Genomic DNA, 26,589 nt, shown 5'->3' with positions numbered 1-26,589 from the left:
TTTTTTTTTTTTTTTTTTTTTTTTTTTTTTTTTTTTTTTTTTTTTTTCTTTCCCCTAGTCGCTACACTTACTAAGGAAAAAAAGTAATAATAAAGCTTGCGATATTTACAAGTTCTTCCTAAGTGATGAGCAGGACGCTGGTAAAAAAAAAATCATGGACGAGTTAGGACAAACATTTTAATATTTAAGTGTTGAACTGGGTTGATTTCAAGGAAACTGTTTCCTTTTCTGAGAACTAAAGACTAAAACATTCTGCTTTTCAATGGATAATTTTATGAAGATTCAAATTCTGATTTTTAGATGGGTCGAGACCTAGCAAAAGGGAATGCAAGTTGTTCTTTCAGTCGGTAAGAATGAAAGCACAATATAATCTTGAAAGAGTTCCCCCGGGGAAAAGCATTTAGACAGTAACAGTCTAAGCTATTTACATTTCTTAAAAATACTACAGAAATAATTACATGTGACATGTTTTAAGATCAAACTAACAAATGAGTGAAATCCATTATATGCTATTTTTGACACTGAATTGGCATTTTTACCTTTTTTTTTTTTTTTTTTTTTTTACAAAGAAAGGAACTGCCATAGACTCACTTTTCAGGCAACATGTAACAATTTTATGACAAAATGATAGATTCATTGAATCTCTCTTTTTTCCTGTTTATGAAATGATATTAAGAGAAATTTTACAAGGCAAAATAAATGGTAAGTGTATTTTACTCAATTTCGTTGCATAAATTAAGGAAAAATCTATTTCCATCCTAAACTGAAAGAAGGTGTAATGGCTGGTTTTATTTGCTTAGGAAGAAAAAAGGAACTAGAACACCTTTCAGATTGCTTCTCTGATGGTAACAGCATCTAGAAAGTTCTCCTATACTTCCTGTTGCTCAAATATGGAATGGAAAGAAGGCACTGAGGCCAGCGGGCAGGGTCCTTCCTGCCTTCACTAGGATGCTCTAATTTTGTGGCTAGGATCATCTCTCTATTCAGATGCTCTAATGCAACATTCCTCTGTGGGCTGCATTTTCCTTGTCTGAAAGAGCCAACATTTTGCTTAAATTATTTTGCTTCCACCTGCTGTGAAACATGAATCCTAGCTGTCTGGCACAACAAAGACTCAACCTGGCAGGCAAGCCAAAACTTGAACCTAAAACTGTCACAGGTTTGAGGTCTTCCACCCTTTTAAAATATGCATGTCAACACAACATTCATTTTCAGGGAAACAAATTTAAGTGTTTAGCGCCCCCCCCCCCTTTCAGGGCTGAATATTTTTCCAGTCTCTTTCATGTTAGCTTGTAGAAACTATACTGTGAGATGGGCTTTTGGGGAAGCCAGGGCAATGCGATGCTGCTGGGTACTATCTAGCAAGGGTTGCCCACAGACTACAGGCAGCTGAAGAGGATGAGGCTTTTCATTTCAAAAGGTAATATATTTTATAAAATCTCTAGTATTTAAATTAGATGTTTACTGATAGATTTTCTAATTGCAAAATAGATTTGCCTACAGTTCAATTTGGAACAAAATCCACCCCCCCAATATGAGACTTTGGTTATCATAATAGTTGCAATAATGCAACATAACAAATCACCCCAAAACTTAGTGTCAAACAACAATCAGCCTATTGTTGTAGGTCAGCTCACACATCTGCGGGTGGGCTGGTATCAGCGGGTCCGGCTCCACACTGTGGTTGGGATTCTGCCTGCACATGTGTCTTGCACCCTCTTGGACAGAGATACCTGAGGCATGTTCTATTTATGGAGAAGTGCAGGAGCATGGGAGGGCAAGAGCAACTGCTCACTTTTCAAGCCTCTCCTTGCATTACATCCACTAATGTTCCGTTGACCAAAGCAATGCATGTGGTCAAAGGAGTGGGAAACACTCTGCCCAGGGTCGGAGAGGGAACAGTGTGGATATTTGCTGAACAACAGTCCAAAACCATCAGTTATATTGGGCATCATAAATAAATGCTTATATGATGCCATCTAAAATTTTCATCTAAACATGTTTTTTAAGATTATTTACACATATCTCTTTCATTATTCACAAAATAGAGTAGAATCTCATTGCGATATACAGTAAAACCTTGGTTTGCAAGCATAATTTGTTCCAGAAACATGCTTGTAATCCAAAGCACTTGTATATCAAAGCGAATTTCCCCGTAAGAAACAATGAGGGGTGCCTGGGTGGCTTAGTTGCTTGGGCATCTGGCTTTGGCTCAGGTCATGATCTCACAGTTCGTGAGTTCAAGCCCCGCATCGGGCTCTGTGCTGATAGCTCAGAGCCTGGAACCTGCTTCAGATTCTGTGTCTCCCTCTTTCTCTACCCCTCCCCTGCTCACACTGTCTCTCTCTGTCTCTCAAAAATAAATAAATGTTAAAAACATTTTTTTAAATAAATAATGAAAACTCAGATGATTCGTTCCACGACCCAAAAATATTCATATAAAAAAGATTACAATTCTGTACTGTCATACAAAATAACAAACAAAATACAAAATATAGAGAAAATAAACAAATTAACCTACACTTACCTTTGAAAACCTTCATGGCTGGTGTGAGGGAGACCAGAGAGAGGAGGGTTGTTGTGTAGGACAACTTTCACTATCACTAACCGAATCACTGCTATCTATTGGCTCAATGGAATCTTTTTCTGCATGGGGGCCATTGTATATACTTGCATGGATGTTGACTACAGTAAAGTATTAATAAACTCTTGTCATATACTGTATTTAATGTAACTGACAATACGGCAGCAGAGGAAAGGGTCTGTATCTGCAGGCAGCCTGACCTAGAATGAAGCAAAGCACTCCTAAGCTTACTTTTGTATGGAAAAGCAAAGGAATGTCCATAGGTGCTTTGAAGTGACAAAAAACTACACTAGTGCCAGTTGTAGGCACCTTCCAGGGTTCTGAAAAATCACTGATTTCTGCCAAACATGGTAGCCTGAGACCAAGCATCAGAGCATGGGAGATGATCATGCATAATCCCAGAGAGAGAGAGAGAAGAACCATCACCTCGGTTGTGATCATGTGACATTCAGCATCATGTGCCACTCATATCACAAGACATTGCTCATTTATCAAGTTAAAATTTATTAGAAATGTTTGCTCGTCTTGCGGAACACTCGCAGAACACGTTCCTCGCAATCCAAGGTTTTACTGTAATTTTTTACTACAGAAATAAGAACATGCTACAGGTCAGCTCACATCCCTCCACAAATACAAAAAGACCTGATGTGACAAGAGCAGATTTGCCAGTTCCATCTCTTGCCTTTTAAATGTCTGCACTGGGGCGCCTGGGTGGCGCAGTCGGTTAAGCGTCCGACTTCAGCCAGGTCACGATCTCGCGGTCCGTGAGTTCGAGCCCCGCGTCGGGCTCTGGGCTGATGGCTCAGAGCCTGGAGCCTGTTTCTGATTCTGTGTCTCGCTCTGTCTCTGCCCCTCCCCCGTTCATGCTCTGTCTCTCTCTGTCCCCAAAATAAATAAACGTTGAAAAAAAAAATTTTAATGTCTGCACTATGATATTTACATGATATTTGCACAGTTGTGAGTTCTTTCTATGTCATTTCTCACTTTGACTTTGTAAAGAATTTTTAGAGTCCATTCATGTTTATTGCATGATTCCTGTATACCAGGCACAAAGCCAGGCACTTGTAGACACAATCTATAATTACATTCATAATCATGAGTAACAATAGCATAAAGTATAGCCCACCATGTTACCCCTGGTGCCTTGCACAGTATCTTGCCAACAATGGGTGTGACAAAATGTTTCCTGACTGAACATATGGATGAATGTTTGAGGTTATCATATATTAATTGGGTCTTACTTTTGTGCCTTCTAAAATATTTTTTGCAGAACAACCTTCCTGTGGCCAGATTTCCTACTACATATTTCTACTTGGTATTCCCTATAAAGTTGGCACTTCTTTATCCAACCACAGGATAAATTGTATATCTGAGATCTATATGATACAAACATGTTTCCCTTCACAATGTTAGATCTGGTTATGTAGGTTTCCCCACATAATCCTAAATGTAACCAAAATTGTGTGTGTCTACAACACAATAGTATAAAATAATACTTCTGCCATATTAAGCACTTCAACCCAAGGAAACAGGACTGTTTTATAAGAAAGTTAACCCTTGTATAACTATCATGTTGTGATAGCTGGGTCAATTTTTAGCTGAATCACAGAGGGAAGATGGGGGAAAAGGAAATGGAGAGAGAAAAAAGAGGGGGCAGAGAGACAATGAACAGAGAGAGCCTTGGAGATACAGATTTTCTTTAATCACTGGATAAGTGACACTTGAGACCAAAAATAGGTGAAACAAACTAGTTGCCAGGTGAGGGGTGAGGATGGATGAACTAAGCCATGAATAGTAGTACTGAAAAGGACTTTCCCGGGTCTGACAGCTTTATCCCAGCCAAAATATATAAGATGGGGTAGATGGGGTTCCATTGGAACAGATCACCCTGACCACTAAACAGAGGGAGTAAGGCAGCCCCAGGTTATGTGGGACCCATGACATATACTCATGTACAACACGCTTTTTTTTTTAATGTTTATTTATTTTTGGGAGACAGAGAGACAGTGCAAGCAGGGGAGGGCCAGAGAGAGAGGGAGACACAGAATCTGAAGCAGACTCCAGGCTCCGAGCTGTCAGCACAGAGCCCGACATGGGACTCGAACCCACAAAGCACGGGATCATTACCTGGGCCAAAGTCGGATGCTTAACCAACTGAGCCACCCAGGTGCCCTTCATGTATGACACACTTTTAATGTCAGACAACTTCAATCAGCCAAAGATTTACCTTTTCTTTTAAAGCAGTTAAGTTTATTTATTTATTTATTTATTTTGAGAGAGAGGGAGAGAGAGAGAGAGAGAGCAGGGGACGGGCACAGAGAGAGGGAGAGAGTATCCCAAGCAGGCTCTGCACCGTCAGCACAGAGCCTGACACAGGGCTTGAACTCATGAACTGTGAGATCATGACCTGAGCCAAAAACAGGAGCCAGACGCTTAACCCACTGAGCTGCCCAGGATCCCCTAGTCAAAGATTTATTTTAATCAATGTATTTCCACCACTTAGGTACTTTGTAACTCATGGAGTCTTTGCAAATATTTATAAGGACATAACACATCGCAGGGGCTTCCTTCACATAATTGGGATAGCATATACATTCTTTTGACATTTCAATGTACATATGATGCAAATAGAGTGGGAAATCTAAGGATTTCCCCTGGATATCAGTTTTATGCTAAAAAATCTGGCCACTCTACAGCTCAGTTAATCTAAAGATAAGAAACGGACCGTTTTTGCATTTGATCTGATAGGTGACAGAGGTACCATGGTGGGCTGCCCTCCTCTGAAATGGCAAATGGTAATGGATGATTAGAGCAGTCTGGGTGAATTTTCAATACAGGATACTAGAATATAACCATAGCAGTTTTCATGGAAGGCCAACCTTTGTTGCTCCTTTTAGGGCATAAATTATGCATTACTAAGATTACAGATCTGAAACAGGAAGCAGAACACAAGGAGGGCACGGTTAGAAAGAGGACCGTGTGAAAGCACCCGAAATTAAGGTTGGCAAGAGGAACACTCATTTCTTCACAGCTAACCTGCAGTAACCTTCCAGGTGAACCATGCAAGGGGGCTGCCAAGAGGAGAGAGGGATTTTGGTGTCGACAGCCAGGCTGGGGAGAAAGAGGGAAAGTGAGGTCTCAAATCACCCTCTATAAGCTGTCAATTCTCCACCTCAGATCAAAAAAGCACTAAGACTTGTCATTTAAAATGTTGGCAGATATGGAAAGGTGATATTTTTGCTTTTTGATACATGCTCTTTGAAGATATAAATGAATGCACTAACAACTTTGTGATCACCAAAGTAAGGCAATGACACTTTAACATTTCAACTATCATAATGCACCCAGATTTAGGAGATTCTTCGATTTATCTTAATCAGAGGGGAAAAGATGCCAGTTTTCATCATTCTGAAACTATTGTTTATCTCCTCTAGAAGCTAGACATTTTACTAATATTTAAAAGGAACATGGGGGCGCCTGGGTGGCGCAGTCGGTTAAGCGTCCGACTTCAGCCAGGTCACGATCTCGCGATCCGTGAGTTCGAGCCCCGCGTCGGGCTCTGGGCTGATGGCTCAGAGCCTGGAGCCTGTTTCTGATTCTGTGTCTCCCTCTCTTTCTGCCCCTCCCCCGTTCATGCTCTGTCTCTCTCTATCCCAAAAATAAATAAACGTTAAAAGGAACATGGCTTTAGATAAATTAAATACTTAAGTTGATCTCCCTGTTAACCTCAAAAAACAAAATATGGTCTTAATTTTCTTAGACACAGATTTGCCCTAAGAGTAAGGGAACAGCCTTTTTAAATAATTTTTTTCAATAGATGCTAAAATAGTATTTTATTCTTTTGAACTGAGTGCCTTAATTTTAATCACCTAGAAGGTATGCATTTCATAGTCATGCTCAATATTCTAAAGATGAAGATTCTCCACAAAACCATCTTTTGAAATGAAGACAAGGAAGGGATTTCCTGGTTTGGCCTTAAAATCACATCTCAATGTATGCAAACAGTCTGTATTAGAAATCAATTCAAGATTTATGCACACAGATATTAATTTGAATTTTTCTTCCTAGTTATTATGGTTAAGGCCAGAGAAAACAAAAACTATATGCTAAATTTTATAATTTATGTATTTTAATTATGTCTATGTATATTTACATATTCCATTGTATTTTAATGAAGAATTATATTTCCTTTTTCCACTTCAAAAGAGACATAGTGTGATTATGTATGACCTCATTCATCCTCAGAACAGCCCCAAGAGATTGTATGTTCTCCAGAAAACAGAGGACAAAGGGGTTAAAGGATCCAGCTCCAGGTCACACAGCAGGTAGATGGTTCAGCAGAACTCAGACCTCCTGAGTCTGGTTTTAGACTCACACCACTACACTATATTTGCAGATGGATATGTAATAAATTCCTTAAAAAATACTCTAATTGGCATTTAATCTGTGTAATGAACTTTAGGAAATAACTAGATAATTAAAGAATTTAAAATAGATATCACATAATATTAGTAAACTATGAAATAAACATTCACTTAAAAACCACATCACATCCATGAATAGATCAGAGACTGTTCTTTTTATTTTTTATACGTCAAAGCCTAAGATTTCCATGACCCAAGCCTGACCTGTCTCATTTTGTTCTGCCAAATTAAAAGGGACGACTATATTAGATATAACATACCAAAGGTTTTGCTTGGTGATTCATGCACTGGAATCTTAATGTTATACTTTTCCTAACAAACATGCTTTTAATAAGGCAGTAAACTGCATTTAGCTAAAGATGAAAATAATTGATCCATTTCGGGGCCATTAAGGCCATTTTATTTATTTATTTTTTTTTTACTTTACTTTCATCTTACTTTTCATTTTCATGGAAAGTACAGAGGTAATAGCAGATGAATTTCAATTAGTTTCAATTAATGCCATAAACCGTTATAATGTATTAGGTTGCCCGGTTCTATCTGAACCCCCCCTACCCCCGGGCAGAACCCTCCAGGTTTTGTTTGCCTTTGAAAGCAGCGTTTGAGCTGGTGATGTCAGCTATTCTCCACGATACTGGAGCAGTTCTGATCATTTAGGATAATTTACATCTATAAACCTATCCAACTCTAGAGCCCAGAAAACAATGTCCTTCATTCTGGGCTAATTCCATCACAGAACAATCATTTCTCCTTTGGCAGCAGAAGCAGGCAGGATAAAACAGAGAATGGGGGCGGGGGTGGGGGGACAGTGGTGATGCTTTGAGGCTGTATCTGTATGGTTTTAATGGGCAGAAATTCCGGAACTGACTTCCTCCCAGTGGCCATCCATTGCTTCTCATACCCAGCATCCACCTGTCCTTCTAGAAAAATTTCCCCACCATCCTCAACAAACAAGCCCTTCCCCTCAAGTGCCTGTACTTCAGCTAAGTTAGGCCTGGCATGTCCCAGGATTCCATGTGTGATTGCCGGATGGACATATGACCCAATCATAGCCACAGAGACACAGGAGATTTTTTTTTCTCAGACTTTTGTAGGAAGAGCCCTGTCCTCAGCTCTTTCCTGCTAACCCCATCCTGAGCTATTGAGAAAGGGAGAAATTAGCACTGACTATCATGAAAAAAGCTAACTATCATGAAAGATGTCCACATTCTTCCTGGTGTCATTACGGTGACATGAAGAGGAAAAAGGGCTGGCAGGTGGAGTGATAGCAGTAGGTACACAAACGCAGCCCTGCTCATTTTTCATGAAGTGCCAGGCTTCTAGTTTCTAGCTTCAAATATCATCATCCCATAACTGTCTTTGGTATAAGCCAGAAGTGGCTGCACCAGCCCTCACCTGCCACGGCCACCCCCCTCCAACGGGTTATGCAGTCTTCTCCAACCCGGTCTTTCTGGATTGCTTTCTCTCCACTAGATGGGAGGTTCACCTTCCTGAAGTGCTGTTTGGTGCACTGGTTATCCCTTTCACTAGTTCCCCAACCCCTAAAAAGTCACCAGTTAAACCCAGACATGGCTGGGCCCTGACGTCCTCCACCTGCCAATCCACCTTCATTTCCCACTGCTGCCCTTCAAGGGTCTGCCCAATGCAATTCAAGCACCCCCCAAACCTGTCTGTTTACTTCTCCTGCTCTTCTTTAAGGCTGAGCCCAATCCTCCTTTTCCAAACTTCAGTTTCCAGGGCTCTCATTAAGGACATAGTGCCTGTCTATAAATGGACCAGCCCCCGGTGTACGTGGATCCCCATTAAAAAAAATTTTTTTTTTAGTTTATTTACTTTTTTTTTTTAAGAGACAGAGAGAGAGCATGAGTAAAGGAGGGGCAGAGAGAGGGGGAGAGGGAGAATCCCAAGCAGGCTCTGCACCATCAGGTTAAAGCCGGATGCACGGCTTGAACTCATGAACCAGGAGATCATGACCAGAGCCAAAACCAAGAATCGAACACTTAACCTACTGAGCTACCCAGGCATCTCTGATTTTTTGTGCAGACGGTGTCCTAGACTGTGCTATCACCAGGGGCTGAGATTACAGCCTTGGGAACCTTCTGTGCATAGCAATAACCCCATCACATGTAGCAGTAGTAACAGTAATGCTAATAGAAGCCTGTATTACCGAATTCTCACTGTGTATGAGACACTATCCTGAGATGGACATGTAATATTATCTTATTTATCTCATTTAATTCTCACAGCAACCCATGTGAGGAAGATATTATCTGGAATGGGACTAATCAAATTCAAGTCTGAATAGGACTCTAATTGTGGAAAAGCTACAAAGAGAAAGCTTCCTTCAGGCAGGAGGTTAGCATTTTTCATTCTAACTTTTCTTTCACGAAAAGTCATTGGAAAAGGAGCACCACACAGAGTTGAATTAATCTGGCTGGGCTGGGTTTCTCAGATATCTCTGGAGCCTGGGCCTAGCCTCTGAGTGTTATGAGCATCTACTAGAGACATGCCCTAGGAGTGTCATTAGCATGGGACCCAGGAAAATAGCCTACGTTTAAGACAATAAGTGAATTTCTACATACTTCTTATCTTGGCAGTTCAATGGACAAAAGCAGGCACTCAGAGGGGTTGTATGCAGTGGCTGATGGGAGACATTCTTAAATCTTGCAAAAGCATTCATTTCCCTTTAAGTGGGCAACAGAGTAACACCATCTCTGACAACCAGTCAAGTCATCAGAATAGCACAGATGCTCTTCCCCCATCTGGCAACCAAGAGCACAGAAAAAAAAATTCCATCTGAAGGAGGGCATAGTGTATGTTGTTTTTGGGATTTCTAAATTCTCTGCTACAAACATTCAACCTCAAGAACTTGCATTGTCACTTTCAAAGGCCCTTTCTTTGGTCAAAATGCTCCTTACTTCTAACATCCAAAATAGGCAGCTGTTTGAAGTTAAAACACTGCTTTATAACAGGATCGGGCAAAGTCCTAAAATAAAACACACTGGGTATTTTGTATTGAGCCATGGACTCTTGTGCTTTCAGGGAGTGTAAGTTACAATTTGAGGTCAGACTTGACAAAATGGTAATGACCTGTCACAAATTATATGCACAAAAGCAGGTTCTGCAAACTATGGCTCATCCCCTATTTTTGTAAATAAAGTTTTATTGGAACACAGCCTTGCCCATTTATTTGTGTTCTGTCTTTCTTGCTGCAATGGCAGAACTGAGTGGATGGGAAAGAGACCATATGGCCTGCAAAGTCAAATATATTTGCTATCTGAACATTTATAGCAAAAGTTTGCTGATGTCCAAATTAAGAATTCCTTAAGTCTATGTAGGTCACAGGGTAGTGATTAAAAAAGACTAAAATGTTAAAACAGGTTTAAACACATACCGATGCAAAATCTAAAATAATACCAAGTTAGGAAGCAAATATGAAAATACTTTGACATGTTTTAAATCTAGGTCCCTAGTGTATATCTATATATTCCACCTTTGCCCAAAGGTTCCACACCCACTTGGTTTTGTGGGTTACCTTAGCCCAACTTTTAGGTTACATGACATATTTCAGACCCCAGAAAAATACAGAAAGCTTCCAAAAAACACTTGGTGAGACTAGCATACCCTTAATTCCCAAAAATGGACAAGTAAAGCTTATATGAGAAACTGCAGGCCAATCTCACTTATGAATTTAGATCAAATAACCTATAAAAAATTAGCAAATTGAATCCAGCAATGTTTTCAATGTCACTTGATACCTATTTTTTTTTTATTTTTAATGGAGTAAATGTAGTAACTTAACAAAAAGTTAATTAATGCCTAAATCTTCCACCAAAAATCATAAGAAACTCTATTTAATTTTAATATATTAACTATAATAATATTATAAATTGTATTTAAATAAGTACACTAAACAAATTATTATATTTAACTTTACATCTTGACCCCCATAGTATAGGCACTTTGTGTTTTTTGATATCCCTGGGCTGCACAGAATATCTGGATTAGCATCTCAGGGTGCCACGGGTGGTTGTATAACCCAACCGAGTCACTGTTTTAGGTAAAAACTGAGGGGCCACCCTTCGTCCTTCCCCAAACTTGACTGCCAGGTCTCCATTAAGGACGAGTAGGTAAGCAGGCCCTGTTCTGGTTGTCTTACTAGTCAAACAATTTCAATTTAATCCAAGCAATAGAGAGGGAGATGTTGGAGAAAACACTTTTGAGTGGCAGACGCATTTGTTCAAATGTTTTACTCTCTCATTTTGATTCAGAAAGTGGCACGCAACTTGAATATGTGTGTTTGTGGGAAGGACTGTGCAGACGACACCAAGAAAGAGAACAATGGATCGGGAAGGGAAGAAAAGCGCCCTTCCAATACAGACCTTTCTTTTTCTTCCTAGGTCTTTTCGGCTTTACAAAAGGAGACATATTTTCCATATAATTGCTAAACATGTTTGCTTATTAAATTATTCTTTAATTAGTTAATGATTTTAGCCATGCTTTGCTCTTCGGATATTCATTTTGTGTAATAAAATAATTATAGATAATTAAACTATCTCAAGCCTTTTTCTTTCCCCCAGCAAACATGCTGGGTATCCAAAAATGACAACAAGTTGTAAATTAATCTGGAAAACAAAGCATGACAGATGAATGATTTGGTTGGAATTAATTAGGCACTAATTATACACTGGAACTAGATGAAGGATGAGACTCATTATAAAAATAAAAAGCAATTCTGAAAAAATGCACAGTTACCAACATCCTTACCTTCTGTGACTATGGGGTTGTTCCTTATCCAACGCAGGGCCTTACAGCAATCTTCTTCATCGTTAAGAGTGAAATGATTGCCAGGAACTTGATCAGTGTATCGCTGCTTCCCGCTGCTCGGAATCTCTCTGTTTGTCAGGTGTTGACTAATATCAGCCCCTGTAGGGCATGGGACCTGAGAGGTACGTTACAGAGAAATGCTTATTTCACTGGTAGTAAGGGAAGCACTGACACAGCAATAAATTAATTAATTAAATTAAATACACATAGAAATGTCCAGTATAGGTGTGCCTTTTTCAGTCCCCCAATACAATCAGGTTTGAATTTAAAAAATAAAAATAAAACAAAACAGGTGGAATGACCCCTTAGAGACAATTCTCAGAAAGGGTTGCTCTGGTTCTCTGATGCCACATAACAAATTATTCCATACATTCTGTAGATCAGTAATTCAAGCAAGGGCAAGGTGGGCGACAGTTTGTCTCTGTTCTATAATGTTGGAGGCCTCAGCTGGGAAGACTTGTAGGCTGCAGGTGACTTCATGGCTGGGGGCTGATTCATCTGGTGATAAGCCATCTCACTCCTCCCCTCTCCCCCCCATGAAAACATGCCAGGTATTCAAAAATGACAGCAAGTTTTCATTATATGTCCAGCAATTGATGCTGGCTGTGACTGGGATCTTGGCTGGGGTGTTGGCCAAAACATTACATGCAGCCTCTCCATGTGAGGCTTCCTCACAACACGGCATCCGGGTTCCGAGGACATGTGTCCTGAGAGAACCAGTATAAAAAGCTCCATGTTCTTTTCCATCCTAGTCTGGGAAATTGGGCAGTGTCTTTTCCACCATGTTCTATTCATGGGGGTCATCATAAAAGCCTGGCCAGGATCAGGCAGAGGAACCCAGGATCCATCTCTTCATGTAGGCGTGGCATGGCCAAGGAAGAACACAGCACAGGGAATGGGCTCTGACATAGCCATTTTAGGCAAAAGCAATTTGCACAGAAGCAATTGTATCAGGGGTTGAAATCCAAGTGCATAGAGGCGCTAGGCAGAAAAGAAAATGAGGGAAGTGGACTACTATAGAATTATTCTTCACTTTGTCAGAGAAATACTCTTTCTCTCCCTCTCCTTTCACCTCTCTCCCTCCCTCCCTTTCTCTATTTCTCTCTCTCCCTCCCTCCCTCTCTCCCTCTCCTTCTCTCTGTCTCTGTCCGAACACAGAACCCTCCCAGTATAACTTCTGTTCTCTCACTTTTGACACAGACATGAGTGGAAGCAGACACTTTCCTCTAGTATAAGGAAAGGGACAGTGAGAACATAATAAAAGATGACACTTGTCTTCAGTGTCAAGGATACTGTGGCAGACTTGAAGGCCCATGCCCTGGCCAGAGTTTGGCCACAACTCAATTCTATCCAGTTGGTGCCAGAGTAGAGCATGGGTTCAGTGCGGCCAGATCTGATTTCTCAAGAAATGCCAGACACTTTTTTTTTTTTTTACCTGTGGACTCTTGATTTCTTCAATATTTTGGTTCAAATTAGAATCAAACAAATGCCCTTGTGAAAGCCAAGTACAATAGCACAGTGGCATGAGTTTGCCCAGTGGGCCAGCATTTCACCCCTCTGATTTTTATTTGGCAACCAGGTGAGATTAAGTGGAAGATAATGAGACGGGAATCAGTAGCAAGATTCAAAGGCAATGGAAGGTCTCTGTTAGAAGACCTGTACCAGCTGCCTTGCATATTCGTGATGTAATAAGGCCCATGGGCTGTGAGTCAGGGATCGTAATACAGCAATGATGGGCAAAAAGTTCACCCGCAGTAGATGCTAATGTGGGTGCAGAGAAAGTTCTCTCACCCTTGACAAGTGCAGAAAATGCCTTTTATATGGGGTAGGGGTAAATACTGGCTAGTATTTGAATAAATGGGGTTTCACTAAACCTCAGGTAACATTTAGGAAACTTTTTGGTTCTATCCTTCCTCAATATAAATGGTAAATAAGACTTGTACCTTACTGTGATGCATTTAATTGATTTTCAAACTGAATTAAATTAACTTAATAAACAAACAATTTGTTTTAGTATTTATTTTTGGGGGAGAGTGCAAGTAGGGGAGAGGCAGAGAGAGGGAGACAGAAGATCTGAAGAGGGCTCTGTGCTGACAGGCTGACATCAGCAAGGCCAATGTGGGGCTCAAACTCATGAGCCGCGAGATCATGACCTGAGTTGAAGTCAGACGTTTAACCAACTAAGCCACTCAGGTGTCCCAAAAAACAATCAATTTTTAAAGCTGGATTTACTTTCTCTATAAAGAACCTGCAGTAAAATTATATTTAGTAAAAAAGAACAATTCAGGAAGTAGTGGTCATTTACTGCAACTACAATTGTGGAGGTAAACTTTTCTTCTTAGCAATATAGCTTGCTTAGCAAATCACAGCAAATTTTGGCATTTTTATATTCACAGGTAGTATGAAGCAGTCCACAGTCCAATCATCTGGTAAATGATTTACAGTGCATAATATTGAATGCCATGCTCTGGAGGTTAGAAACCTCACCAGAACTCCAATGAGCACTGTGGTATAAAAGAAAATAAAATTTAGGTAACAGTACACCCATTTTAGTACCCCATGCTTTAATGAATCGGGGAAAGTCCTTGGCAGAAAGTGGTAGGGCTAAAGAACAAATTGAGAACTATTCAATTTATAAAGCTTTCAATGAGTTACTATCCCCAAATAGTAAGTTCTTAGATGAAAAAAACAAGGAAGGGAGAGGGGAAAAGAACAAGTTCCAAAATGAAAATCAGCTTACCTACTGTGATCCTAAAATGTAACGGCATTCTGATAACCTGTATTATTCTTGTGTGCACTTACATGTGTGGGATAATTTTTGCACAAGATCAGAAAAATTAAAGGAAAATTAAGGGGATAATGTATTTTTCATATTCACACAATGGCATTTTCACAAAGTAGGCAAAATCGAAGCTAGGATTTTAAATCCCAAGGCCAATTAATTTGTCCACACAGATTTCAGCAGAGCTTAATAAATGAAAAAAAGATCTATGGGAAAAAAAAATCCTTTTACATCATCAAAGTAAGGGAGAGAGTCAAGTTTAATAGGAGAGCATGGGTGTATTTCACCATCCCCACTGGAATGTTCTGCCATTAACTAAACTGCCACTAGTGACTGGAGAGTACGGACAACTTTTCGATCCTTCTGTCAGATTGAACAGCCCAGCATCGCTGACTGGTGGGAGCCCCTCCTGAGGGTATTGTGGAGCCACTTACCAGACCCGATTTGCTTTTCTCCAGATAGTTTTAATGAGAGAAAGAAACTCAATTTGACTCTAACTCTAAACATTAAGTTCTAGAATTTCTGTGTTGTAAGGATTTTTAAAAGCTACCAAGTGCAATTTCTGGATCATATCTGTGAGAGAGGGAGGGCAGGGAGGGGAAAAGGGAGGAAAGAGACAGAGAAAGAGGGAGAGAGAAGAGAGACAAGGGCAATGGTGAAGAACTCAGTCTGGAGCCTGGGTCTAAATCCTGGCGTGTCACTTTGTCGTCGCCTGACCCTAGACAAATCACCTCAGTTTCACTGCACCTTGGCTCCCTCATCCATAAAATGGGGAAGAAAGCAGCATGGACCTTGGAGATTTCCTGCAAGGACTACAGCAGTTAATACACGCAGCAGTCCCTCGACCTCCGTCAGGTGTTCCTACCGCCTTATGAGGGCCCCGCCAGGGCATGCTCATGTCTCCTGGGCCGGACATTCCCCCTTGGAGGAGACCCTCTTAGGAAGTTGTTTGGTAGGATGAATAAGCACTGTATTCCCATCACTTCTGGTGGTCTGTCTTCAATCAGCTTCCTGAGGCCATGACATTCAAGTCTGATCTGTTTTCTGCATGTACATACCCTTCGAAGTATTTGAGGACAGCGATCCTGAATCTTCACCTCTGTAGCTCAACATCTGGGGTGACTTCAAGTCTCTGGATGTGGTTCAGCTTGTTTTTTCCTGTCTTAAACGTGACTGCAAAGAAGCAAACACTCCAGGGGCACCTCTGTTTTTGTGATGTATTCTTTCACACAATCATGTTCTGCATGTAACAAGCTCATCACCTCTGTATTGTTGTCACGAATTGTGCCCTTTGTCAACATTAATGCTTTTCTTTCTCCAATTAATTCCGCTTTGTAGGATACTAATATTGCTGCTGCTTCTGACAGCTGTTGAGTTTGTGTGGCACCTTTTGCTGGTGCACTTCTAACATTTCATTTTGAAACTTTGGATGTCATTTTGTTTTGGTAGTTCTCTTGTATTTTGAATTTGGTGCAAACACAGAGCCTTGCTCTTGTAACAGCGCAGTTTAAAACCATGGCATTCACCGTTGCGACTGTTGTTTTTCTCAATGCCATTCTGGTTTATCCTTGTTTAAAGCACTGTGGCTATTTCCTTTGTTTCCTTCCCTGTGGTTACACAAATGATGTTTTCTCCGGTCTTATCTTCTCCCTGGTTTGGAAGGCGGATTTACTCGTGCTGTTCAAAAGCATTCATTACATTATTCCTTCTATATGTAAGAGTCAAGACCAAAATATTACCTTTGGTTTTCCCCATTTAAGAGAATTCCTATTTCTCCCTGGCCACCTCTCCCTATTTTCGGATAACTTGGTTCTTGATTAGATTTAGATGAAGTTTCAGTGTTACCTACTTTGCATTTATTCTCAGACTTATAAGCTTTTGAATTGTTTGGTGCTTGCCACTTACCTTTTTAGACTATCATAAAGTTCTAAATTTTCCTTTCTGCCTTAGTTATTCAGAATACACACTAAAGAACACAGAAGATCATTCTTCTGAGGCCTCACAGACAAAACAACAGCTTTTTGCTGTCTTCAAATAGGAGAGACGTGGGTGCACATATACTTACTGAAGTGCCATATTTTCTTCAAAATTCTGTGTGGCTAGTTTCATGTTTTTATGCCATTTTGTCCTAGAAGGGGAATTTTGGGTGCTTGTCTTATTTTTGTTCTTGAGGGGTGGTGGTGGTGGTGGTGGTGATCTGTTGTTTTTCTCTTGAAATGTGTTCATATTTTTCCCCTATCATTGTTGAAGAACTAAAATTTCATCAGAATATAACTAGCTGAGTAAATTTTTCTTTGATTTTGCCTGGAATGGGCTCAACTGGACAATATGGCATTTAGGTAAGGAAAATTCTCTTCTAGCATGTCTCTGTTGTATCTATTCCATTCATCACAGCCTCTTCTTTGGAAAAAACAGTGATCTATATGTTGCCTCCGTGTTGATCACACCTTCTCGTGTCTTGAGCCAAATGTATCCTTTACCCTTTGCCCTTTGCCCTCTGCCCTCCAGGGGAGCTTTGCGCTTTGTTTTCAGCATCAAACATTGTTCAGTAGCAGTTCTCTCTCTTGACAGGGATTGGATTTCAATCCTTTCTTACCCATCTTCCTTTTCATCTAATTCTGTAGCCTACTCAGCTCAGCTTTTGCTCTTCTGATGGCTTCAGCTCCCATTTCAGAGTCTGGCTGATCAAACTGTACTGAAGATGATGAATAGTTTTCTGCAGTGTGTGTGTGCATGCATGCATGTGTGTGCGCGTGTGTGTGTGACTCCTGGAATATTGTCAAGAGTATGTTCTTTCTCTGATTTTTCCAGATGTTGTTCCCTTTCCCTTACCCTTTTGTTTCAGGTGCCTTTTGCTAAGCAACAAACTCACACCAAAACTAAGTGGTTCAAACAACCACGATTTTATTACTTTTCATGATTTCGTGGGCCAGAAATTTGGGTTTGGCTGGGAAATTCCTTTATTCCATGTGTTAGCAACAGAAGTCACTTGGTGATATTTAGCTGGTGGAGCATCCAAGATGGCTTCACTCATGTGTCTGGTGCTTTGTCAGGGATGGCTGGAAGGCTGCGTTCACCCAAAACTGCCAACTGGAGAACCCAGGTGTGGCATGTCCAATCACAGGGTGAGTATCTGGACTTATTTGGCCTTTCAGGGCTCCAGGAGCCACTGTTCTCACAAACAAGGAGACACTGCCTGGCCCCTGACCCAGCCCCAGAAGTCACACCACATCACTTCCCTTGTATTGTATCTGTCAAGACAGTCACAAGTCTGCCCAGATTCAAGGGGAGGAAATGCAGACCCCATCTCTTGGCATGTTATTTTCCCCTTTAATCATCCCCAAGCACAGTGAGGTCTCTTCATGATAACTGCTGATCTATGACATCGGGGATGTCTTACATCCGAAGAGGCAAAGTGGTGTATGTAGCTCTTTTCAGCTGTTTACAGCAGGCTCTCACCTGCAGCTGCACCGTTCTAGATGCCAGGCTCTTATTTACCCCATCAAGGATGTCATTAGCCTCTGTGAAGACCACATCATATTGCTGACCACATCAAGCTCAATATAACTAACATCCCCAACTTACTCTCTCACCTGGTGGGATGTTCTTGCCCCACCTGCTGGCTTCTAGTGAGCATCACCCCTTTAAGAGTCCCTGCAAGTGGACACATTTTTACTCTTTCTCTTGTTGAGAAGACCCAAAACCAGGCATGGGGAGGTGGTCTCTCCATGGCTCTCCATGCGCCATGGAGAGTTGCCCAGGACCTCAGTTGTAAGCTATCCCAGAACTTGTCAATGGGCACCAGCATGTGCCCACCAACAAAAGAACCCAATTATAGATAGGGTGGGGAACGGAATTAGTTAGAAGGTACTGAATATGATTCGTCTTCCAAAATGGAAAGGTCATGGATAATGTCAGGAGTTGACAGATCAAAGATAAAACTTCTATAAACACATTATTTGGAGTTCTGGGGGTAATCACTGAGGAACTAACAACAGAAATGCCTCAAAGTGGTTATCCCTAGAGAGAGAGGACTTGGAAGGAGAGACCAGCCTGCCTCACATGCAGTCCCAAGACACAATTTAATCTTTTACCCTGTGCATGGATTTTATGATGAAAAATTAAATGATAAGTATTTGGATATCAAAAATATTGCATAATATTTTAGAATGACACATGCCACTTAAAGTTCTATTTAGAGGTTCAAGTTTGTAATGATATTTTATAACAGTTATCTTCTTGCTTTGGAGTTAAGCTTTATTTTCATCATTTCAATTAATTTCTAAATCACAAAATTGGGACAAAACAACAAGAGAGTTAAAGAGAAGGAAACAGGAAAATAAAAAAGAACTGGAAGCCCTCCACAGTGAATTCAGCAGCCTTTTTTTTGTATCACTCTATGTACTTTAATTTTTATGTCCTTCTGGAAAAATTAAATCGGAACTCCCTTTATCACTTCTTCATTTCATTTTTCCCATTGTAAAAAGGGCAAGAGCTTAACGTGCCACAGACTAAAGCTGTAGGGGCAGCTGGACACACATGGGCAGAAGCCCGAGTCTCTGGACAGCTGGCCGGGTCTTCCACTCACATTTTCCAAAGTCCACGGTCCCAGGCAGCAGCTGGAACTTGGTGGGGCAGGTGAGGGGGGCAGGCAAGCTTGAGGGGTGCATGATGTTTTCTTCTGATTTAATGTTTAAAAAGAGGAATACTTAAGTATCAAAAAAAGTATTCCTCCAGTTTGTGTTTATCCTTTAGCCAGGAAAAAAAAAAAATCCTTTTCTACACTGTGAGAACTGGATGTCTTTAGTAGCAGCAGTAGTAGTGGTGGTCATAGGAGGAGGGGGAGCAGGATGAAAAGAATAAAAACAATTACTCAGAGGATGATCCATATTCAATATGGCCTGCTCACTAGCAGCACCAGCCTCACCCTGAAGCTTGTTAAAACTGCAGCATATCAGCAGCCCCCATCCCCTGATCAGAAACTGCATTTTAATGAGATGCACAGGGGCTGTGTGTGCACATTATGGTTTAAGAAGTGCTACTCTAAGGTACAGATTAGAGATTCTAGGTCAAGAAACTTCAAGTCCTGGTTCTCAGCCTTAGCTTAGAACCATCTAGAGCTTTAAAAAATGCTGATCGCTGGGCTCCACCCCAGAATAATTAAAGCACAGCTTCTGGGGCTGGGGTCTAGGCATGGGTATATTTCAAGTGTCCCAGGTGACATCAATGTGTGGCCAAGGCTTGGAACATTGAGTGATGCTGGGAGTTGCTCAGCTGTCTGTCCCCCACCACGTGCTGCCTCCTCCTGGCTGGGCTCTATAAAGAAAACCTACACATACTTCCCCTTGTCAAATCCACAATCATTCACAAAATGTCCTAAGACAGTACCAGATAAAACATGGCAGTGCCTGGGGTGGGGGTGGATTACTCCACACTTGTCAGAAACAAACCCACCGTGGGAAGGCTTATCCAGGTTCCTGGGAGAAAATGTAATTAAAAGATCCCATCTGTGAGGGCACCTGTGTGGCTCAGTTGGTTAAGCATCCGACTTTGGCTCAGGTCATGATCTCGTGGTTTGTGGGTTCGAGCCCTGCGCCAGACTTGCTGCTGTCAATGCAGAGCCCACTTCAGATCCTCTGTCCCCCTCTCTGCCCCTCCCCTGCTTGTGCTCCCTCAAAAATAATTTTAAAAAACATTAAAAAAAGACACCATCTTTGAGTTACAAAGTAAATTGCTTTTCATTAAAGAAATGTCCTATTTTTGTGAACTACATCAAATGCTAATGCTTGTTGCAAAGAATGAATATTAAAATTTGCTTCCCTAAGACATTGAACAGCTTCAGTTGTATCCAGCAATGCTTTCCTCAAATGTGGTTTGAGAATTTAATCCAAATGGAAAGCACGGTCACTGGGTAGTCAATCAGTCACATTTCCTAGTTTTATAACTGAGAGACAAAATAAAATAAGGGTTGACAGAAGGTGCGCATGTTTCAAATACTTTTGCATGAGCCCGTCACCACCGCCAAATGTTAGCCTCTTGAGGCATAAATTAATTTACCACAAATGCATGCCGGGTTGTGTCTGGATTCTGCTCTGGTGAGCAGTAAGTGTTAGACTTTTGGACAACAGCTTAAAGAATGACATTTCTCCTACTTGCTGTGATTTTTACCCTTGAGCAGAATGTTTTTCTTGGAATGGATTTCCAGGAGGGGTTTCGGACACGATTCTGGTCATGTGTGCAGGCCTTGCGGGCACTTTTATGAATAGAGTGGCAGCTGTCCTGGTAGGAAGGCATGCTCTTAACCCCTAGAACGTGTGCCCCAGTAAACGCATTAACAACCATCAATCACTAAGATCTCCGTGTGCGGCCTCACCTGGTACTGCTGTCCGGTGCAGAGAATGAGGTGGTCATAGAGCACGATTTCCTCTTTGGAAACTACCACATGCTTGGCTACTCGGTCTATGGCAGTCATTCTACCAACCACCACATTGACCCAGGAGCACAGTGACATCAACGCATAATCTTTATCATTAAAACAGTGGCTGCAAAGAGAGAGGCTCCGTCAGTGACATTTGAGCAGCTGACAGTGGGCATTAATTAGACATCTGGTGAGCTGGTTCAAGTCCCCTCGTGGGCCAAGTCTGTGCTCTTGATGTGACTTTACTAGGACCGTGGCTAGATACTGGATTTTTCATTATGAGACAGTCACAAACTGACATCTTCCCATTAAAGCTAAATCGTTCCAGCTGGCATAGGCCAGTCCACAACAGGGAGGGTGACTGTGTGTGTGTGCGCGCGTGTGCCTCTGTGAAATCATTAATGTACACTCTTTCTTCTGCTTCTATTTCATGGTGGGTGTAAACTTACTTTAGCTATTGAGTTATCATATTGACCACAGACTGAAAGGGAAAGAGGAAGAAGAAAGTGCCATTGTGGAGGATTCCCAAAGGCAGGGGTCAAGGTCCTGAATATTGAGACCCCTTCATATTTGCTAATGTTTACAGTAAATGACTCATTCTTAAAATTAGTGTATGGATTCAGGCCAAAACAACTACACATTTTATTTAGAGAAGATGTCAATTAGGGAGTTAGGTTTGCAGTGAGTACAGTCCCTGGAGACTTTTGGGATTTGCTCTATAGGGCAAAGGTGATTTACGGGGAACTAGTAGTTCTGCAAACAGTGGGTCCAAGGTGGACAGGTTTTCTTTTCTAGGTTCCATTTGAGTTTGAGCACTCTAGTGTGAGAAAAGTGGAGTTTTGGTAGATTTGGGTTTAAAGAGTTCTCTGAGGATGGTTTCCAGAATTTTCTGAAAGCTCTGACGTCATGTACGTGACCTTTTAATGATCCTGTTCTGAAGACCCAGAGTGTAGGGTGGCAGAACAGTACGTGTTTCATTCAAAAAAAAAATTTTTTTTTAATGTTTATTTTTGAGAGAGATAGAGAGAGACCGAGTACAAGTGAGGGAGGGGCAGAGAGAGAGGGAGACACAGAGTCCAAAGCAGGCTCCAGGCTCCACACCGTCAGCACAGAGCCCAATGCGGGGCTCGAACTCACAAACCATGAGATCATGACCTGAGCTGAAACCGTATGCTCAACAGACTGAGCCACCCAGGCACCCCAGTATGTGTTTCACTTAAATCAAGGCTTAACTGAGTCATGGTGTGTGTCCCAGTGCGACTGGACCCTGGGGACTCTGCATGACCTTTCAATAGTTCAGTTTCTTCACCTCTGAACAGGAGGTGACTGGCTTGTTCATTGTACAGGACAAATCTGAGAAGGTAAAAGATGCTGTTTTGTCAGTTGCGATGTATACATGAAGGGTATTATTCTAAATAATATTAATGATGCATAATCCTGTTTACCCTCCTTGGACGCCAACGGGATTGTGAAGTGGTAACGGGAGAACATTTTTTCTTTTTGATCCATGCATGAGTCTGCTCTCACCACACAAAAGGAATTCTCATAATGGATGTGCATTAGACCCTGTTACAAGGGCCTGTGAAAGAGAAGGGAGCTCTGAGTTTTGTATCTCTCCATGAAACAACATTTAAAAACAAGAATGTTTCTTTTTAATAAGAAAAGAAAATCAGGGGCTGTCCTGTCCCCGCAATATAACAGAGAATGGGATGAAATTCTCTTAAAAAAATCATTTTGGTAGTTTAACAGGAACACATGAAACTCTGTTGATTTCACACATTCATGAGAGACCCACAGAGGACTGCCCTTATTTGCTACAGAGTCTCTGCATAATAGGAATGGTACACTGTCAGCCGTCCAAGATGAGGAAAAATTAAATATAGTTAGTGCACAGGGATTAGTCTTATGAGGGTTTGCTCAAAGATAAAAGTTCTCAGGGGAAATCTGGGGAAGGTTAAGACAGTGTTATTTTTAATGACAGCAGGACAGTAGTGTTTATAATGTCAGAATGCATATTTCAGAGTTAAAATCTGAAGTTCTGTCCAGTGGAAATGGCACATGGAACATGGTATTTTGGGGAACCTTTGGAAACATTGGAATATGTGGGGTTCTTGCTTTTATAGTCTGTTACTACATTGAATGATAATAGTCCGTTTAAAGTATCACTGTGTAGGTGATTACAATCCATTCTGGATCTGCTTTACCCATCAGGTAGGTGAAATTAGACATTGGAGACTTATGGTGATACGTTCCCAAAATTGTTTCCTAAGCAGAGGTAATTAGGATTCTAACATGGCAGGGACTGCCTCATGGCTTGGTGACAAGAGAAATATCTCCACTAGAGTTCTCTGTAAAAGAGAGAAAGAACCAAAGAGGAAATATCAATAAAACTTCATGTCTCTCTCTCTCTCTCTCTTTAATGCTTATTTATTTTTGAGAGAGAGAGAGAGAGAGAGAGAGAGAGAGAGAGAGAGAGTAGGAGAGGGGCAGAGAGAGGGAGACACAGAATCTGAAGCATGCTCCAGGCTCTGAGCTATCAGCACAGAGCCCAACGTGGGGCTCGAACTCACAAGCTGTGAGATCATGACCTGAGCTAAAGTTGGACGCTTAACCAACTGAGCCACCCAGGCACCCCAAAACTTCATGTTTCTGAAGTCTCAAGTGAGCTTGACCCTGACTCAAAAATAAAGTGAAAATTTGTCTTCACAGAACATTCTGGAAGCAGGTAATAAGGAGGAGGAAAAAGCAGAAATGCAGGATGGGGAAATTTCTAGAAGGGAACATATGTGTAAAGTGGCCAGCTTGCCCCCAACACCCAGTGGTCAGAAGATTTAGCCCAAAGCTCTAGGTGCAAAATTACAAGCAAACTCCAGGGAGGCAATTACAAGCAGGATAGATCCATGCACTTCATGGAATCAGAACCCTTCAGAACTGGAAAAAAACTTGGAGGCTTTCATAAAGGATTTATTGTGACACTCTCTGAAGAAGGAGCATCACAATTAACGTTCACTATTCAGGGCTGATTGTCCAATTAGTGGATTTCTCCTGTTTCCTGTTTCTCCTTTCCTCCAACTGCCTTCCTCTCTGCTGTATCCTGGCATGTCATTAGCACCTCTACAAGACACTGGACTGGGAAGGGTGAGGACACACAAAATGGCTATTCAAAAATTAGTAACAGCAATAATCAAAACACTGGTTACGGCAAAGTTCAAAGTTTGTATTTAGAATGAGGAATTTAAATTACGAAATTTATGGATGTCAATGCAATAGTTATTCTTAAACTCCATGACAGGGGTGCTTAAGCAGCCGACTTGGCTCAGGTCATGATCTCGTGGTTTGTGAGTTCAAGCCCCCAGTCAGGCTCTGTGCTGACAGCTCAGAGCCTGGAGCCTGCTTCTGATTCTATGTCTCCCTCTCTCTGCTCCTCCCCTGCTCACACTCTCTCTTTCTCTCTCTCTTTCTCTCAAAAATAAATAAACATTAAAAAATTTTTTAAACTCCATGACAGAGATAATTTCCTTTATTGAGGTAGGAGGGCCTTTTGAAAGGCAACATGCTGTTTGTGTTTCAATTTCTGGTTTCTAAGAATTACGGTAACATGCAGTTACCCACCCAGAGGCATCTGGCTGTCTTGTTTAGTCCCCATCTATGTAACCTGATTGAGAGGGCTTTTGCAGGTGCCTTTAGATGCAACCTGCATCCACTTGACATTATTTATTGAGCACCTACTATGTGCCAAGCACTGTTCCAGATGTCAGGGACACATTGGTTAACAAAAAAATGCCTGCCCTTGTAGAGTTTACATTGTAGGTTAAGGATTCAGAATATGAAAAATAAAAGCAATTTTGAAAGGAAAATTAGATAATATTTAGAAGAATTTCAGTAGCAAGAAAAAAATAGAGCAGAGGAAGGACTGCAGTGTGTTGGGAGTGTTGGTTGCAAATGAATCGGTGGCCAGGGTAGGTCTCATTGAAAAGTTAACATTTAAACAAAGACTTTGAAAAAGAAAAGCAGAAACTCCAAGGTGGAGACCTGCCAGCTGTGTTTCATGAACAAAGAGGAGACTGTAGTGGTTACATTGGGGAGAACAAGGGCAAAAATGGTTAAAGATGAAGTCAGAGAAGTAAGCAGACAGGGATGGGTTGTAGGTGGGAACATTCTAGAAGTTTCTATGAAGATGGAAATGTTCTGCAGCTGTGCTGTCTCATATTGAAGCTACTGGCCACATGTAGCTATCTGATCACTTCAAACATGGCTAATGTAATTGAGAGGCAGAATTTTTAATCTCATTTAACTTTACCGAAGTTCATTTTAAATAGTCCTGTGTGGCTAGTAGCCACCACATTGGTCAGTACAGTTCCAGGCTATTCGGTAGTTGACATGATCTGATTCAAATTTTTGTGGCATTGCTCTGCTTTTGTGTTGAGAATGTGGAGAGGCGAGGACAGAAGCGGGGTCACCAGGTGACTTCCCATCTAGCCACATGCAGATCCCAGGCAGTCACACCAGCACAAAGTCATTTGCTAGCTCTTCTCTCCTGTAGCCTACCTAACATGGGGGTTGACTGAAATCTTTATCAAGCTGACTGAATTAAGTTCCTTGTGCGATGTTAATCAATAAGATCAACATTTCCTGGGAATCATCTAATTTAGAAGAAGGGCAATGAGAAAAAGAGACACACATGTGTTGATCCTCTAGCCTGTATCAGAACTTGCTGTTATAGTAATTTTAACAAAAAACTCCAGCAAGGCTGGCTTATCATCTGCTTTTCACAGTCAAAAACTCCACTCAGAGACATAAAATCCCTTTTGTAATAGGGGAAATCCACCTGAATCTGAATCTGCATCCATCTGGCTGAAAACCCATAACTTTTTTACTGTCCTGATGATATCCTTAAAAAAAAAAAATAAAAAAAAAAAGAAAAATAAATTCACAGTCTCATAAATAAAAGTATTAGGTCAAAATAAGCCTCGTTCTGCTTGCAAGGAAGCTGCTGTTTTTCTCACTGTTTGAAGATCTCTTCATCATGGATTCTAAGACGAACACCCTGAGAAGGAACAATTTCCTTCCTCCTTGTTGGAAAAATTGGGACATTGTTTCTAGAGGCAGGGAGCCTAATAATTCTTGTACCCATGCTTTGCTACAGGAAATTATAATTAATGGAAGCTGTGTGATAATGAAATGGCATTTTCTAGAACAGATGTTGACAAATAGTGATTCTACTGGGATGCAACCAATGAAGCTTGCCCAGACTGGCAAGAAGTTCGTAGTATGATCAGCCCCTCATGACAAAGGCCCAGGGGGTAGGGGTGAGAGACCCACACCCCAGTGAAATGCCCTGCCTTTATCTCCCAACTCTGAACCTGGAGGGAGTCCCCTGGTCTGAAGCAAATACAGTCACCAAGCTCCCCTGTGCCGTAGTGACACTCTGAAGTGCAGGAGGTGGCTGTGTTAGTAGGCTCCATCCCAGCTGTTTAGAAGAGGGCAGACATCTTCTCACAAATACAAAATGGCAGCCCAACTCTTCATTCCCTCATTAACAGCTTTGTACTTG

General features: G+C 41.2%; 1 protein-coding gene across 3 annotated transcripts in view; it reads right to left on the bottom strand.

Annotated features, from left to right (window-relative positions):
* The window catches only part of CFAP61 (cilia and flagella associated protein 61), a 281,759-nt gene that overhangs the window by 70,436 nt on the left and 184,734 nt on the right, over positions 1-26,589 (bottom strand). For all 3 annotated transcript variants that reach the window (XM_040447823.1, XM_040447824.1, XM_040447825.1), the window contains 2 exons: positions 20,991-21,159; positions 11,776-11,950 (listed from right to left, as the gene is read on the bottom strand). In XM_040447823.1, coding sequence (XP_040303757.1) covers positions 11,776-11,950; positions 20,991-21,159 — 344 coding nt within the window. The remainder of the gene's footprint in view (positions 1-11,775; positions 11,951-20,990; positions 21,160-26,589) is intronic.

Source organism: Herpailurus yagouaroundi, unplaced genomic scaffold (assembly GCF_014898765.1).
Source record: "Herpailurus yagouaroundi ecotype Mexico unplaced genomic scaffold, PumYag 196, whole genome shotgun sequence".
Taxonomy (NCBI): Eukaryota; Metazoa; Chordata; class Mammalia; order Carnivora; family Felidae; genus Herpailurus; species Herpailurus yagouaroundi.
The sequence above is the reverse complement of the archived record's forward strand: the minus strand, read 5'-3'. Positions and strand labels throughout refer to the sequence as shown.